At 35.1% G+C, this 14,415-nt stretch overlaps 1 protein-coding gene across 2 annotated transcripts in view; it reads right to left on the reverse strand.

Annotated features, from left to right (window-relative positions):
• ZDHHC2 (zinc finger DHHC-type palmitoyltransferase 2) overlaps positions 1–14,415 on the reverse strand; it is a 66,687-nt gene that overhangs the window by 25,993 nt on the left and 26,279 nt on the right. Inside the window, exons 2-4 of one of the 2 annotated variants that reach the window (XM_063076860.1) lie at positions 13,723–13,749; positions 12,425–12,519; positions 2,868–2,988 (exon numbers count right to left, since the gene is read on the reverse strand). In XM_063076860.1, coding sequence (XP_062932930.1) covers positions 2,868–2,988; positions 12,425–12,519; positions 13,723–13,749 — 243 coding nt within the window. The remainder of the gene's footprint in view (positions 1–2,867; positions 2,989–12,424; positions 12,520–13,722; positions 13,750–14,415) is intronic. The other variant, XM_063076861.1, reaches the window with a different exon arrangement.

The raw sequence follows: 14,415 nt of genomic DNA on the forward strand, positions 1-14,415 counted from the left end.
AATAAATTATTAGTTGCTTAAATTGAGAAAGATCTCACATCTCTTTTGGGTGAGATACAAGTGATTATCGGTGGAAGTACTTACAATAGAGATTTTTAATTCTTGCATCTGAAGCCCTGATCTTTTCTTCTCTAATACAGATATCAAAGACAATTGTGGATGACTGATTTGAAGATGCTATTTCAGTACACAAGCACTTTACAGGATGCAAGTGGTCTACCAAAATTATAGGAAAGCAATTATTAAGTGGATAGTCCAGGAGGATCAGTAAAACCTAACCAATGAATTTAGAGTTAGGAAGAATCATCTGTAACAAATAATTACCAATATTATATTAGCTAATATTATAATCCTTGAAAAATGAAACTGTTGCGATTAACTAAGAATTAAGTGAGTTCTGTTTAGCAAGCAATGCCTCTAGGGAGTTGTTTTCAGTACTGAAATACGGTCTTAATCATTCCCTTAAAATTTCCCTTTTCAGGAATTGCAGAGATGAATGGCATGTCCTGCTCATTGCCTGAATGAAGAAGTCCCACAGGTACATTCCAAATGAAGCTATAAAATATTACTGGCTCATGCACTGTTGTCCAGAAAATATAATGTAAGCCACACGTATACTTTCAAATTCTCTAGTAGCTACATTAAAATAAGCAAAACGAGACAGGGGAAGTTAATTTTAATAACATATTTTATTTTACCTCATATATCCAAAATATTAATTGAACATATAATCAATATAAAAAAATTAATGATACTTTTTACATTCCTTTGTCTTACTAACTCTTTGAAACCTGTTATGTTTTTTATACTTACAGCCTTGTTTTAATTGTTTAATAATTGCAAGGGGCTAGTGGGTACCATACTGGACAGCATGGGTCCAAAGTCACAAAATTTCCAGGTTATTTTCAGTCGGCAATTCTAGATTCTTCAGATGCTACTTGTCTCTACTTTATAATGTACACAGGAAAAAACCTTTCAAATCAAAGTAGAGCAATAACTCACAGGAGATCAAAACAGAAATAAGTTTTTGTTTACACTATTTCATATATAGAAAATTTAGCTTTTTAATTAAAAAACACTCTGAGTGTCATATTATGTTCGACTAAAACTATCCCACTGTGATTTAAAATGAACCATTTCATTATCATTTAAAAACTCCTACCAGTCAAAGGGGAATTTTATTTTAACTTCCTTGCTTGAATTTTTAAAGGATTTATTCATATGTTACTTATGGAATTTAAAACTTTTTGATAAATAGCAGAAAAGCACTGGACTAGAAAAAGGAGACCAGGTTTTTGCACCTGGTATTGTTATTAACTATCTTTGGAAACTCAGGCAGTAATTTATTTTTAAGGGGCTTAAATGTCCTCAGTATTTGTTTAGGCTTATCAGGTAAATATACATAAACATACATAAGCACATTTCTGTCTTTGTGGGATAGAACCCGACAAAGTGGCATAATATTAATTGAAATAGGGTGACCCCCCACTTTCATAACATACGCTTCTGTGAAACTGCTTGCTGTGTGACAAGATAGATTAGTTAAGTTTAAATAGTGTTTGAATTGCTTAAAAATTGTTATTTAAAAATTCCCCTTGGCTCTTTAGCCCCCTCGTGATAGAAGTTAAAAGCTAAATATTAGCCTGCCTTTGCTGTTTCCCACCTATGCTGTCCCTGACTGATAAAATCTGGAGCTGTATCCGGATGTATCTAGACAACCTAAGAAGGAAACCGCCCTGTGAAAGTTTTTGTCGTCCCTAAGTGATTAACTGGCTTCTTTCAGCTTCTGTTATCAGCTTGCGCTAGGCCTCCCCAAACCCCCTCCTCACGCGAGGAGGGTATGTATGTATGTGTGTAACTATATGATAACTATAACTTTGTGACTAATGTAAAAATGTACCTTTTAAAAATCCCTCTAAACTTCAATTCAGGGCTGCTTCCTTCCAAGACTTTCTTGGAGGAACAGTTGCTAACCAGCCAATAAAAACTCCCTTTTAAATTCTCAATTGGGTATTCTGGTTCCTTTTCCGTGGGGCAGCCTCACAACATAATCAGGAAATTACCCCTTGATCATTGAGGAACAGTGAAAATAAACAGGATAGAAATTGCATGGAGATTTAGAGTTAGATATGATTCTAAAGTGCGTTAGAAACAAATATAAACTATACAAAACTATTAATGAGATATTTTATATATTTTTCATATTAGGTCTTTGAAACCAGTTGTGTCTCTTACACTTAAAGCACATCACAATTTGGACTACCACATTTTAAGTGCTCAATAGCCACATTGGGTTAGTGACTACCAAATGGGCAAGCACAGGTCTAAAGTCACAAAATTTCTGGATGAGTCTTGCTGGGGGAGTATCAACAATCCATGTGTGTCAGTTTTTAAGACAACTGTTTAATTAGTTGTTAAATTACCTTATAAATATGACCCTAGTAAGAGATTAATTTAGTTACATTTGTAAAAAATTAGTACAAATTTTAAGATGGATAAGGAAATTATACCAATCCCTAAATTGTTTTACATAATTTATATAGTGTTTTAAATGTATGAAAAGTACATGTGAAATTATTAATTTGATATTTATTATAGATATTGCTCCCTTAAATTAAATATGAATAGGAAAGTCTATAATTAAAATTTTAAAAATGAGTAGTACTACAAATGAATAGCCACAGTTTTATTCATGTTTCCATTCTGTTTTATAGAATTCTACAAGAAAGATTTAACAGCAATCCAATAAATAACTCAGTATTTTGAAATGAGTGGTTGACAGTTTCAAGTATATAAATCTGCTGGCTAACAGTCACCACAACACATTATGTGGATACTGTTCCAAAGCACCAGTTACAGACGTTTACCTCCAGACATGGTCCTGGTATAGATGGGAAGGTCTCTGGCTGCTCGCCTAAGAACTTCCTGATGGGCTTCTCCTCTGGGCTCTCTCTCCAACAACTCTTTCTCTGCATAAGAGAGATGGAACTGTGGAATAAATTTAAATTTGAATAAGTATTGTCAAAGAAATGATAACATACTGATCTACTCTATTATACACAGAAAAAGGTATTTGTAGAATATTAATGATATATAGTATGTTTAGAGAGGTAATAGAGACTGAAATCTAGGCAAGTCTGTTAATCTCAAAGATCATTAGTTTATGCATCTAAGAAAAGGGAGTAACATCATAATAATAATAACAACTACTACTTCCTCAGGTGTTTGTGAAACTAAAAGGGAACAGAGTCTGTAAAAAATGCTTATAAACTGTAGAGATCTATTCAAATATTATATTAATAGATAAAATGGCCCAATAAACAAATACAGCCTAATGGATGAATTCTTCATTTGGATACCACTGAGAACAAAAGTAGAAACAAATACATCAAGCACATTTTCTCATCTAAATGATTTTTAATTTAGGGATAATCACTACACAAAATCTCTTCCAGTACTTAAAAGATCTAATTATTCATTTTATTTCTTATGCTGCCAATTTGGCCTAATTAATTAAAAAATATTTATTTGAGAAAATAAAAATTTTCTTGGGCTCCTCCTTGATAATCACACAAACACACACACAAACCTAGTTAAGTCTGTATGAACTTCTGGAAATGTGTGCCAGGAGACATGTACAAGGATAATCACAGCATCACACTGTTTGAAAGGTAAAAAATGAAACACAACCCAAATATCCACCAAAAGGGTAATGAATAAATAAGTTGAGGTGTGGCATATCCAAATAATGGAATACTATTGGCACTTGACAATTAATGAACTACAGCTGGTTATAACAAAGAAAGAATCTCAACATAATGTTGAATAACAACAAATCATCTTATAGAACACATACAGAATGCTTCCATTAATATAAAATTTTAAAACGAGCATGCTAAAGAATATACATGTTATTGTTTAGGGACACATATAAATGTGATAACATTATAAAGAAAAACAAAGGAATAATTAGCATAAAATGCATGATGGTTGTTACTTCTTTAGGAACATAGGAAAATACAACTGGGAATTACACAGGAGATATGGAAAACATAAACAATATTTTATATATTGGCTGGGTGATTGTTCAGATGTTTTCATTTAATTTTTCTTTAAATTGTGCATTATATATATATTTTTTGTATGAAATATTTCACAAAATTTTAAAAAGTTTTTAAAGAGTGATATAAGTATGTCAATGAAAGAAAGAAAAACAGTTTGGTGAAAGTTAGGTCATGATATTTGAGCCTAAAACTTTATCCTCAGAGAAATAAAACTTAAAAATCTTTGTTTAGGGGTTGACAGTTCTACTGAGGTTACTTTTAAAACAGAAACAAGTCTCTGCCTTTCAAATATAAATGATTTTAAAATTACCATAATATTTCTGCATGCATGATCTTTCATTTAATATTACCATAAAATTTCAGATTCATTAAGGTAAAAAAAAAAAGACAAGTTTTCTCTAAGTAGAAAATTTATATAATATGAATTATTCTAAATTAATATATCAAATTTATTAGCATTAAACTAGTAGATATGTTATAGTTAGGCTTCTTATGAGTTTCTAAGGTATTTGAAAAAAGGATTCTCTAGATTAACTACTCCTCTTGTTATAAGTTCACAGTATTTTCTTACCTATTCATTAATTTCATAGTCTTCCCAATTACAGTTCAGCCAGTGCTTTTTCAAATAAAAAGTGAAGGCCACATTTATTAAAGCTTAGTGTATCCTTTTTATCAGTCGCTCCTCACTAGCTTGCTACCTTAAATCTTCAGATTTTAAAATAATGAAGTCCATTTACACAACTATTCTGACTGCTAGCATATATAAATGAGGGTGGTGCACGGCTGGAATGTGGAAGCCCAAAAAAGGGCCTCGCAGCCTGATCCTGAAGCCCAGGCAGGAGTAGCAGCAGCTCTAAGTATCTCGGAAACAAAGAAAAGGCTGGGAACCACATTTCCAACAGGTGGAAAACTATCTCCCAATTTAATAACAGATTCTTAGGATTCATTCCATTGTTTTTAAAGTTATTCTAGAAAAAAACTTTAATGGGAAGCTGATGCGATGAAGACGTTGTCACCCTTGAGATCTTAATAACAGAATTTAAGAAGTGTGGAAAAATTCAGATTGCTTATTGATCTATCATATGCAATCATATTGGTTACCAGAAGAATTCCCAGATTTTCTTTCATACTTAAGAAATCTAGGTTGGGCATCATGCACTCGCAGATGACACTACTTTAAAATTAAAAATGTGCTGTTAACTGTTTTGAAAGAAAAAAAAAAAAGACACTGACAAACACGTGTACTGATGGTCTTAACAGAACTGGATATTTTGTTTGGAAATACGTGTTTGATATAAAAGGTATAACACCAAATGATGTTGTAATGCTACAATAGTCAATAAACAGCTGGGTCATTCCAGAGAAGGTATCCATCAACTTTGTACATGCTGATTCCTCTGCCTAGAATGCTATTCTTCACACTCTTTCTATGGATGGCTCCTTCACACTTTCCTGGTGTCATCCTTTTGAAAAACTTCTGTGATTCCCTTACTTGGGTGAGTACCCTGACTATCCTGTCCCTTTTCCCGTCATACTCCCCAACAGGTCCATGTATGCTTTCTTTGTGTTATATACCACAATTTGAAATTACCTTGTTTGCTCACTCGTCCTTCACCTATCTCTCCCATAAGCATTTAACTCCACAAGGGCAGGGATCAAGTCCTGACACACAGTAAGCACTCCACCCATTATAAGTTGTGGAACGGACAAAGGAGTGAATACCAGTAGGCCTAGGTCAGATCACTGCATTCAGGGAAAAACTAATTTTATATTCCAGTCTTCAACTTTCCGTTCTCAGAACCATGATTCCTATTATTCAGGCAGATGTATTCCCCCCTTCCCATTTCTAAAATTAATTTAAAACCTGGCATTGTAAGTTAGTTTAGTAAAAGACTCAATAATAGTCAAATAGATTAAAATCATCAATCTTCTTATTACCTATTCTTACAGAGTTCTGGATCCTTTTCACCTTAGTGGAAGGTTCTAGTGAGTGCTAGAACTGGAAGACTCCCTAGTATGTTTAATACTTTTATTAATAAATAAACATAACACCCTGCATTAGCTCAAAAAAACAAATACAGGTTGGTGCAATTGTTACTCATATAATACAGATGTCAAAAAATCTACTTCTACCTTGGAATATATCAAATGTATGGTTTCCCACTCCCCCCCCCCCAAAAAAAAACCCCACTGTTATGCACAAAGGCACGTCACATCACAGATTTGAAGAAAGATGCTGTTTGCAGAGTTGAAGGAACGGAAAATCTCTTAGGCTGGAGCAGGTAATGTACCTGACCTGCCACTAATCCCCAGATGTGGCAGTGCTTTGGTGGGTTGATATGTGCTGTTTTGTTTTTGTTTAAATAGTTTTATTTTCTTTAGAACACTTTAGATTTACAATAAAATTGAGAAAGTAGTATAAAGTTCCCATATACACCCTCACGAAGTCCTACATTGTTAACATTTTACAGTAACATGGTACATTTGGTACATGAATGAACCAATATTGATACACTATTATTATCTAAAGTGCATAGTTTATTCAGATTTCCTTAGTTTTTACTGAATATCTTTTTCTGTTCCAGGATCCCACCCGGGATACCACAGTACATTTAATTGTCATATCTCTTTAGGTTCCTTTTGGCTGTGACAACTTCTCAGATTTTCCTTGTTTGTTTTTTACCTCAACAGTTTTGAGGAGTACTGTTCAGGTATTTTGTAGGATGCCCCTTTGTTGAAATTTGTCTGAATTTTTTCCTCATAATTAGACTGGGGTTATGGGTTTTGGGAAGGAAGATCACAGAGGTAAAGTGCCATTCTTATGCCATCATATCAAGGGTACATACTATCATTGTGACCTATCACTATTGATGTTAACCTTGATCATCTGGTGGAAGGAGTTTTTGTCAGGTTTTTCCACTGTAGAGTTACTCATTATTTCCCCTTTTCCATCCTGTACTCTTTGGAAGGAATTCAGCATACACAGCTCACATTTAAAGAATGGGGATTTATTTCCCCCCTCCTTGAGGGTACAGTATTAACCTAAATTATTTGGAATTTTTCTGTAAGAGAGATTTTTCTCTTCTCCCCATTTACTTATTTATTTATTCAATCATGAATTTATGACGGTAGTCTCACAGATACCTATTTTATTTTATTTTATTTATTTATTTATTTATTTTTTTGTCTTTTTCGTGACCGGCACTCAGCCAGTGAGTGCACCGGCCATTCCTATATAGGATCCGAACCTGCGGCGGGAGCGTCGCCGCGCTCCCAGCGCCGCATTCTCCCAAGTGAGCCAAGGGCTCGGTCCGCACAGATACCTATTTTATACTTGGGTAATAATCCAACACCACTTTATTTTTGTTGCTCAAATTGTTCCAGCTTTGCCACTGGGAGTTTTTTCAGTTAGGTCCTGTGTCCCTTTGATATAGACCCATCTTTCTTTCTCTTTTTTCTTTTCTTTCCTTCCTCCCTCCTTCCCTTCCTTTCTTCCTTTCATTTTTGAGCACTTCCTTACTTTCTGGCGCTACAAGATGCTCCAGGCTCATCTTGAATATTTCCTGTCATACTCCTAGAGTCAGCCATTTCTCCAAGGAGCTTGCCTTCCTTTTACTGGAGAATGTTATTAGAAAACAAGATCTTACATACAGTTTTCAGATTAAAGGACAGTATACTTTTAAAGAATATTCAAATTAGAATAAAAACTAAGATCTAATAACAAACAAACAAAATTCACAGAACTATATTTCTTTTTTTGCTGTTTTTCACTTAGGACAAAAATAAACATAACCTCATTAGTATCTAAAATGTACAAAATAAAATACAAAACTTTTTTGCCCTAAACTGGCAGCAAAGAGTTTTCTTAATAACAACATGTAATGGGATGCCAAGGGTAAGATAAAGCTGGTAGTGTGGTAAATTGCTACAATCCTTTTGGGAAACAATTTGGCAAGTGACTTAAATTTTCTTGATCTAGTAATTCTACTTCTGAGAATTTATATTAAGGAAATAATCCAAACTACGGGTAAAGCTCTATGTACAAACATGTTAATGCTATTGCATTATTTATAATATGAAAAGTTGAGAATCAGTCTATAAATCCAAGTTGGGATGTGACTAAGTTCATTTTTACATATTTCAGTGAGAATATTATGCTGTTACTAAAAATGGCAATAAACCAATAATGAACTATTAAGTGAAAAAAACTGGAACAGGTACACTCTGAATACAAAAATAACTAGGAAGAAATTTAAAATGTAAAGTGGTTGAAGTCATGAAGTTTTTTTCTTTTTCTTTTTGCCTAGTGCAGTTATATTACTGCTATATTGGGAGAAAATCTTAAAATAGACCACACTGCTAATATGTATTTGTTTATTGACATATGGCCTATCAGCTATTATGTACCTTGTATATCAATCTTTAAAAAAACAGAAACACTAAAAGAATAATGTATAAACAGAAATTTCGCTCTTTTCCTGACGCTCCAGTTGATGTCCTGAGCATCCTCTCCCACCCCCATCCCTGCCGTGGTGTCTACTCTCCGTACGAGAGCATGGTGTAGTGAAAAAAGCGTGGCCTTAATGATCAAAAGGACTTTGGTTTGAACCTTAGCTCTGCCACACACTAGCTCTAGATGCCCTAGGTAACTGCTTAATGTTCTGAGCCAACGGTTCCATCTGTAAAATGGTAATAAATAATACCTATGTCACACAGTTGTATGAATTGAATAAGGCATGTGTCTTTTATAGAAAAATCATCCCACAAATCCTAGTACTGTCATCAATTTTGACTGCTCCTTCAATAGTGTGTTATTCTGTTTCTGCACTATTTCACTTTTCTTCTCTCTCCAACCACCGTTTCAAACTTTCTCTGCTCTCTCAAACCTCAATCAACCCACTTCTGCCTTCATTCTTAGCTGATGATCTCACATACAACTTTAGGAGAAGTCACAAGTCATCTCAGCATCCTGCCAAAGCTGTAAACATAAACCTGCATCTGTACACATAACATCTTCCTTACTTTTTTAATCACTTAACAAATATTTACTGAGTACTTTTTACAGGTCAGATACTGCTCTAGGCACTGATGATGGTGTAGTGAACAGTGCAGATAAAGTTCACGTCCTTGTAGAACTTACCTTCTAGATGGTATTAAAAAAAAAAAAAAGGCATGAACAGATGAATATAGAGTGTGTTACAGGACGGCAAATGTCATGGAGAATACAGCAAGGTAGGGAATGCCAAGGACAGAAGGGTTGCTATTTTATATAGAGTGGTCCTAAAAAGCCTTATCAGGTACCATTTGAGCAGAGACATGAAGACCTGGCCAGGTAGTTATCTATGGGAAGAGTGTTCCAAGTCAAGGGGAAATAGTGGGTTTCAAGGCCCCTGAAGGAGGAACATGATTAGCATGTTGATGGAACAGCATGGAAGCCAATGTGACCGGAGCAGCACTAAAGAGGGGAAGAGTAGGTCAGAGAGGGGGTACAGTCCGGGCCATGAAGAGCCTTGTAGGCCACAATACTGAATGAGATTTTTACTCAGAGAAAGCCCAAATATCACAGGAAAGTTCTCAGTAGATAAATGATATGATCTGTCTTGTCTTTTGAAAGGATCACTCTGGCTACTGTGTTGAAAATACACAGAAGGGGGCAAGAACCAAGGCAAGGAAATCTGTGAAGAGGCTACTGCATACATATGAGAGTTGATGGTGGCTTGAGTAGGGTGGTGGCAATGGAGGGGGCATGAGCTCACACTGTGGACATATTCTGAAGGTTGGCCTACAGATTTTGCTGACTGGTTGGATATGGGGTCTGAAAGAAAAAGAGTAGCCAAGGATGACTCCTGGGTTTCATCCTGAACAACTGGAAAAATGGAGTTTTCATTACTGAGATGGGAAAATGTTAGGAATTGGAGGATTGGGGAAATGGGTGAGAAATTAGAAGTTTGTTTTCAGATAAGTTGAATTTGAAATTCCTAATAGATGTCAAATAGGTAGCTGAAAATGAGTCAAGTCTGGGAGAAAGGACCAGCCTAATGTATTAATTTGAGAGCTGTAGCAATGAGATGATATATGTCATACAACTAAATGAAATCAACAAGGGAACAAAGGTAGACATATAAGAAAACAGGTCCAGAGATTAGGCTTGGGATAATCCAAAGCTTTAGGCATCCAAGAGATATGAGGAACTAGCAAAGGATACCAAGAAGGTGCTGCCAGTGTGGATAGAATTAGTTTGATGAGAAAGAGGATAAGAATATTCTTGAAAGATAATCCTGCCATGGCATACACAGGACACTACATGTAGTTAAGAACTACTAGAGTATAAAGTGGAAAGTCAGAAGTTTAGACGGGAGTCATTGTTGCTAGGCAACAGAGACTGGACGTTACCTGTGGGGACATGTGAAGTCACAGAGTAGAGAAAAGGAGTAGAATGAATATGTTGAATTTGTTTTAGACGGATCACTCGAGCTTCAGGGTAGAGGATGAATTTTTGTGGGGTTCTGGGAAGGAAATGTAGGCAAAACTATAAACACTTGATCTTAGCCAAAAGGCCAAAAAGCAATAAGACCGTAAACAGAGGACACCACAGGAGAAGACTACAATGTCTCGGACAAGGGAAATCACTGAGATTGTGAATTAGGGCAATGATTAAAAACAGAGCTGGAGTTAAAAAAAAAAGAAAAATCTGGAAGTGAAAACATCAACAGGATTTGCATAGTGGGGAAGGGGTGAGGAAGAGGGAGGATTTAAGCCCAGTTGCCAAGCTTCTGGCTTGAATGATGAGACGATGGCAGTGGCATTAATCAACACAAGAAACAGATGAGTCACGTGGGGGAAGGAGAAGGTGACAACTTCAGTTGTTGATGTTTTGTATTTGAGGTGTCCAGAATGAAGAAGGAGTTGTGTTTGGCAGAGAGATACATAATAAGTTTGAAACTCAGAGGGAAGTTGAGAACTGGAAATAGATTTGGGAGATATCAACACAGAGGTTGTAAGTAAACCACCAGAATGGATGAGATTCCCTATGACAGAAGTCTGCATTTTCCCTCAAACCCACAACTATAAGGTCAGGATGGGAGTAAGAGAGATGATGGAAAAGAAGCAAATATGGTAGGAGAGAGGTAAAAGAGGGAAGAAAAAAAAAGTCAAGAGCAAAATAAAAAAGGCTGTATATAAGTATTCTTGGTGAGGCATACCATTGATTCTGTGAAAATATCTGTGGTTTTGTTTTTAACATCTTTCTCCAGACCAAATAGCATATTTATTGGCCTTTTGACCACATCATTTCAAACTGATTACTTCAGGAAACAATCTAAAGTGATGCCAATCTACAGTAATACCTTTTTTTTCTTCTTAACTTGCCCTACTAAAACTCCACTGTTAATATTGATAGCCACATTTATTTCTATTCAACAAACATGTACTGGACTAAGGGCCAAGGATACAAAACTGAGTAAGACACAGCCTTTTGCTCCACAAACATTTAACCAGGATGAAATATTCAGAAACAAATAGAATGATCTTTCAAAATGACAATTTGATCATATCAGTCTACTTAAAACCTTCTGCAGCAGAGATTGCTAGCTGTCCCCCAATAACCACTCTTCTCTTCTATAGTGGTTAAATGGCCATTGAGAATAAAGACTTCATGCAGGCATTCCATGTGAGTAGATGTAGCCACATAACTAAGTTCTAAATGTACGTGGAAATGGCATCAGCAACATCCAGAAAGTGTCTTTGAAGGGAAGGACATTTACTTCTCCTCTTTTCTACTTTGTCTGGCCTGCTGTATGGAAGGTAGATGTGATGGCTGGAACTAGAGCAGTCATTTAAGGCCAAGAGGTGACCTTGGGAATGGAGGCTACACATGGCAGAACATCCAGATAGAAGGAGCCTGTGTACCTGGAAGCTATGCACTAGTTACACACTTTTTGAATGTAGAGAAGATTAGTCAAACCATTATTTTGTTGTTGTTGCTGTCGTTTCTGGTTGCTGACAGCCAATTAACACATCTTTAGTATGATAATTATAATAGAATGTTGTCTACCTTCCAGCTATCCATCTATATATCTATGTCTGTCTATGTCTATCCATCCATCCTGATGTCTGACTCTAAAGTAGAAATGGAATGCACAACAGATTTAATATGAGAAATGTAACACTCATCTGGTACAAAATATTTACCAAGTGGAAATTCAAGTAGTTATCAACACACATTAATTTTTTTAAAAAATCCAAAAAGTCACTTCACTCAATAAGTTAGAAACATTAATAAAAAGAATAAAATTCATTCTGCAGACATCAGTATTATTGATTTCTATCTTCAGGATAACTTTACTAATATTTTAACTTACTTCTTTTGAAGGATTCATTGGTAACGTAAAGATAGTTTTCCAGTACGACCAGACAAACATTGCAAAAAGTAGATGATAAGCCATCAGGCACACAACTAAAATGAGAGAAACATAATCATTATTGTAATATGCAAATAAACCATGGTATTCACAAAAGACCTGCTTATTTTTACAATAACCAAGCTTCCAATTTATTATAATTGGAAGTTCATTTACATCATACTAGAATAAGCACAACTCAATGAATATATACCTAAAGATAAGAGTTAAAAACAAAAAAACAAAAAAAACCCTAAATGCATAATTAGACCTATGCCCATGAATAGAACCCTCCCATCTGTAGACAGGTCCATCTATTAGCAAATTGGCTAACATTTCCTAAATTCCTAAATTGTAAAAATAAGGTGGTTATGCCTGCAATTTTGAACAGTAAATACAGCATTAAACAAATGTTAAAATATTCAGCTTTAAGAACTTTGCTTTACTGACATAGTTAAACAAAAGCAGTTCCTATGCGAGAAGCTGTTCGCTTATTTGTTTAGTTCTAATCAAAACTGGTGTAATGACAACATATTTAAACAGAGACCATCTGGACAAAGATTTCCTTCAGTGGGAGTTCAAGTGTCTTATCTACCACATGGGACAATTATTAAGAAAAGCATTCTGAATATTTTTTTCAGGTAACGTATATAAACACACTTTGTGTGGTGTTTTAAAATCTTGAAGTACTGCACAAATTTTAAATATTTATTTTGTATATTGTGATAGTGATTCTTTCTGGGTAATACAATAATATACAACTTAATTCTGTAAGATATAGTTAAATAAAATATGCTAATTTAAAATACAGTGGTTGGTATTTTAAAACTTCAATAGCAATTTTTAATTATTCTAAAGAATGATGATACTTTTTATAATTATTAAAAACTTGTATTATCCAATAAGGCATTTAAATCATTGTGAGATGACTAGAGCCAATAATATTTTTCATGAATTATGTAGATGGCTCAGTTATGGGGTAATACTCTGAAATGAGACAGGAGATTGTTGATGTACCTGTAACTTGAAGCCATAAGAATCTTTGGCACAATTCTGGCCATTTCAGAATAGAGTTCTTTGCCAAGTGTCTGAGAGAATTCAGTCTCAGGACTTAGAGAAATGAGCTGTCTTTCACCCTGTCCATCTCCAAATGCTCAAAGAATAATTTACTAACCCCAACCAAGTCTAAATGAATGCAATTTGTTTTTTCAAACTATTTGGAAATTTTATATCTATAACAATAATATAATATATTTTACCTTGTTCACCAATGTTTTCCATGGACACTACAGAAATAAATAGAAAAAAAAAAAAAAAGAAGATAGGTAATTGGTTATACAAAGCTTACAGCAAATATAGGGCCTGACAGAGTCATAAGGCATTTAAGTAGGTTAATAATTTGGCTTCCCTTCAAACCAACATTTTAAAAATATTTGTTCAACTTTATTTAGAGGAGAGGTGAGCACTGTGTGGAGAGAGGGTGGAGAGGGAGATGGACAGCTACAGCCAGCCACGCCTCTACTGCACACTTTAGCCGGACTCCCACGCAGCAAAACAAAACTCTGCAAGTGTGTGCCTTGTGGGTCTTATTCCTTTATCTGCTGGTTTATTGGTTTTCCTTCCAGCTACAGAGTTCAGATAAATGCAGTGTTCTCCAGGTCAATACATTTCCAGAGACATTTATTGCTCTTTATAAATTGGCAACCACCTAGTTAGCTTCCCACAGAGAATAAAATGTTGTGTCCACAGCACATACTCTTCAAATTTTTCTAACTACAAATTCTTATGCCCAGTGACTCTAACTGCCCCTGATTGTACAATGAGGGGCCCAGGTATTGCCTGGAAAACTGCTATCCCTTAGGGGTTGTTGAAAATATTCCAAGGTAGCAGGTAGATTAGGACAGTGGCTGCAAGAGCTAAAACAAGCTTGGATAAGAAACTGTATTTAGAAA

The sequence above is a fragment of the Cynocephalus volans genome, chromosome 13 (genome assembly GCF_027409185.1).
Source record: "Cynocephalus volans isolate mCynVol1 chromosome 13, mCynVol1.pri, whole genome shotgun sequence".
NCBI lineage: Eukaryota > Metazoa > Chordata > Mammalia > Dermoptera > Cynocephalidae > Cynocephalus > Cynocephalus volans.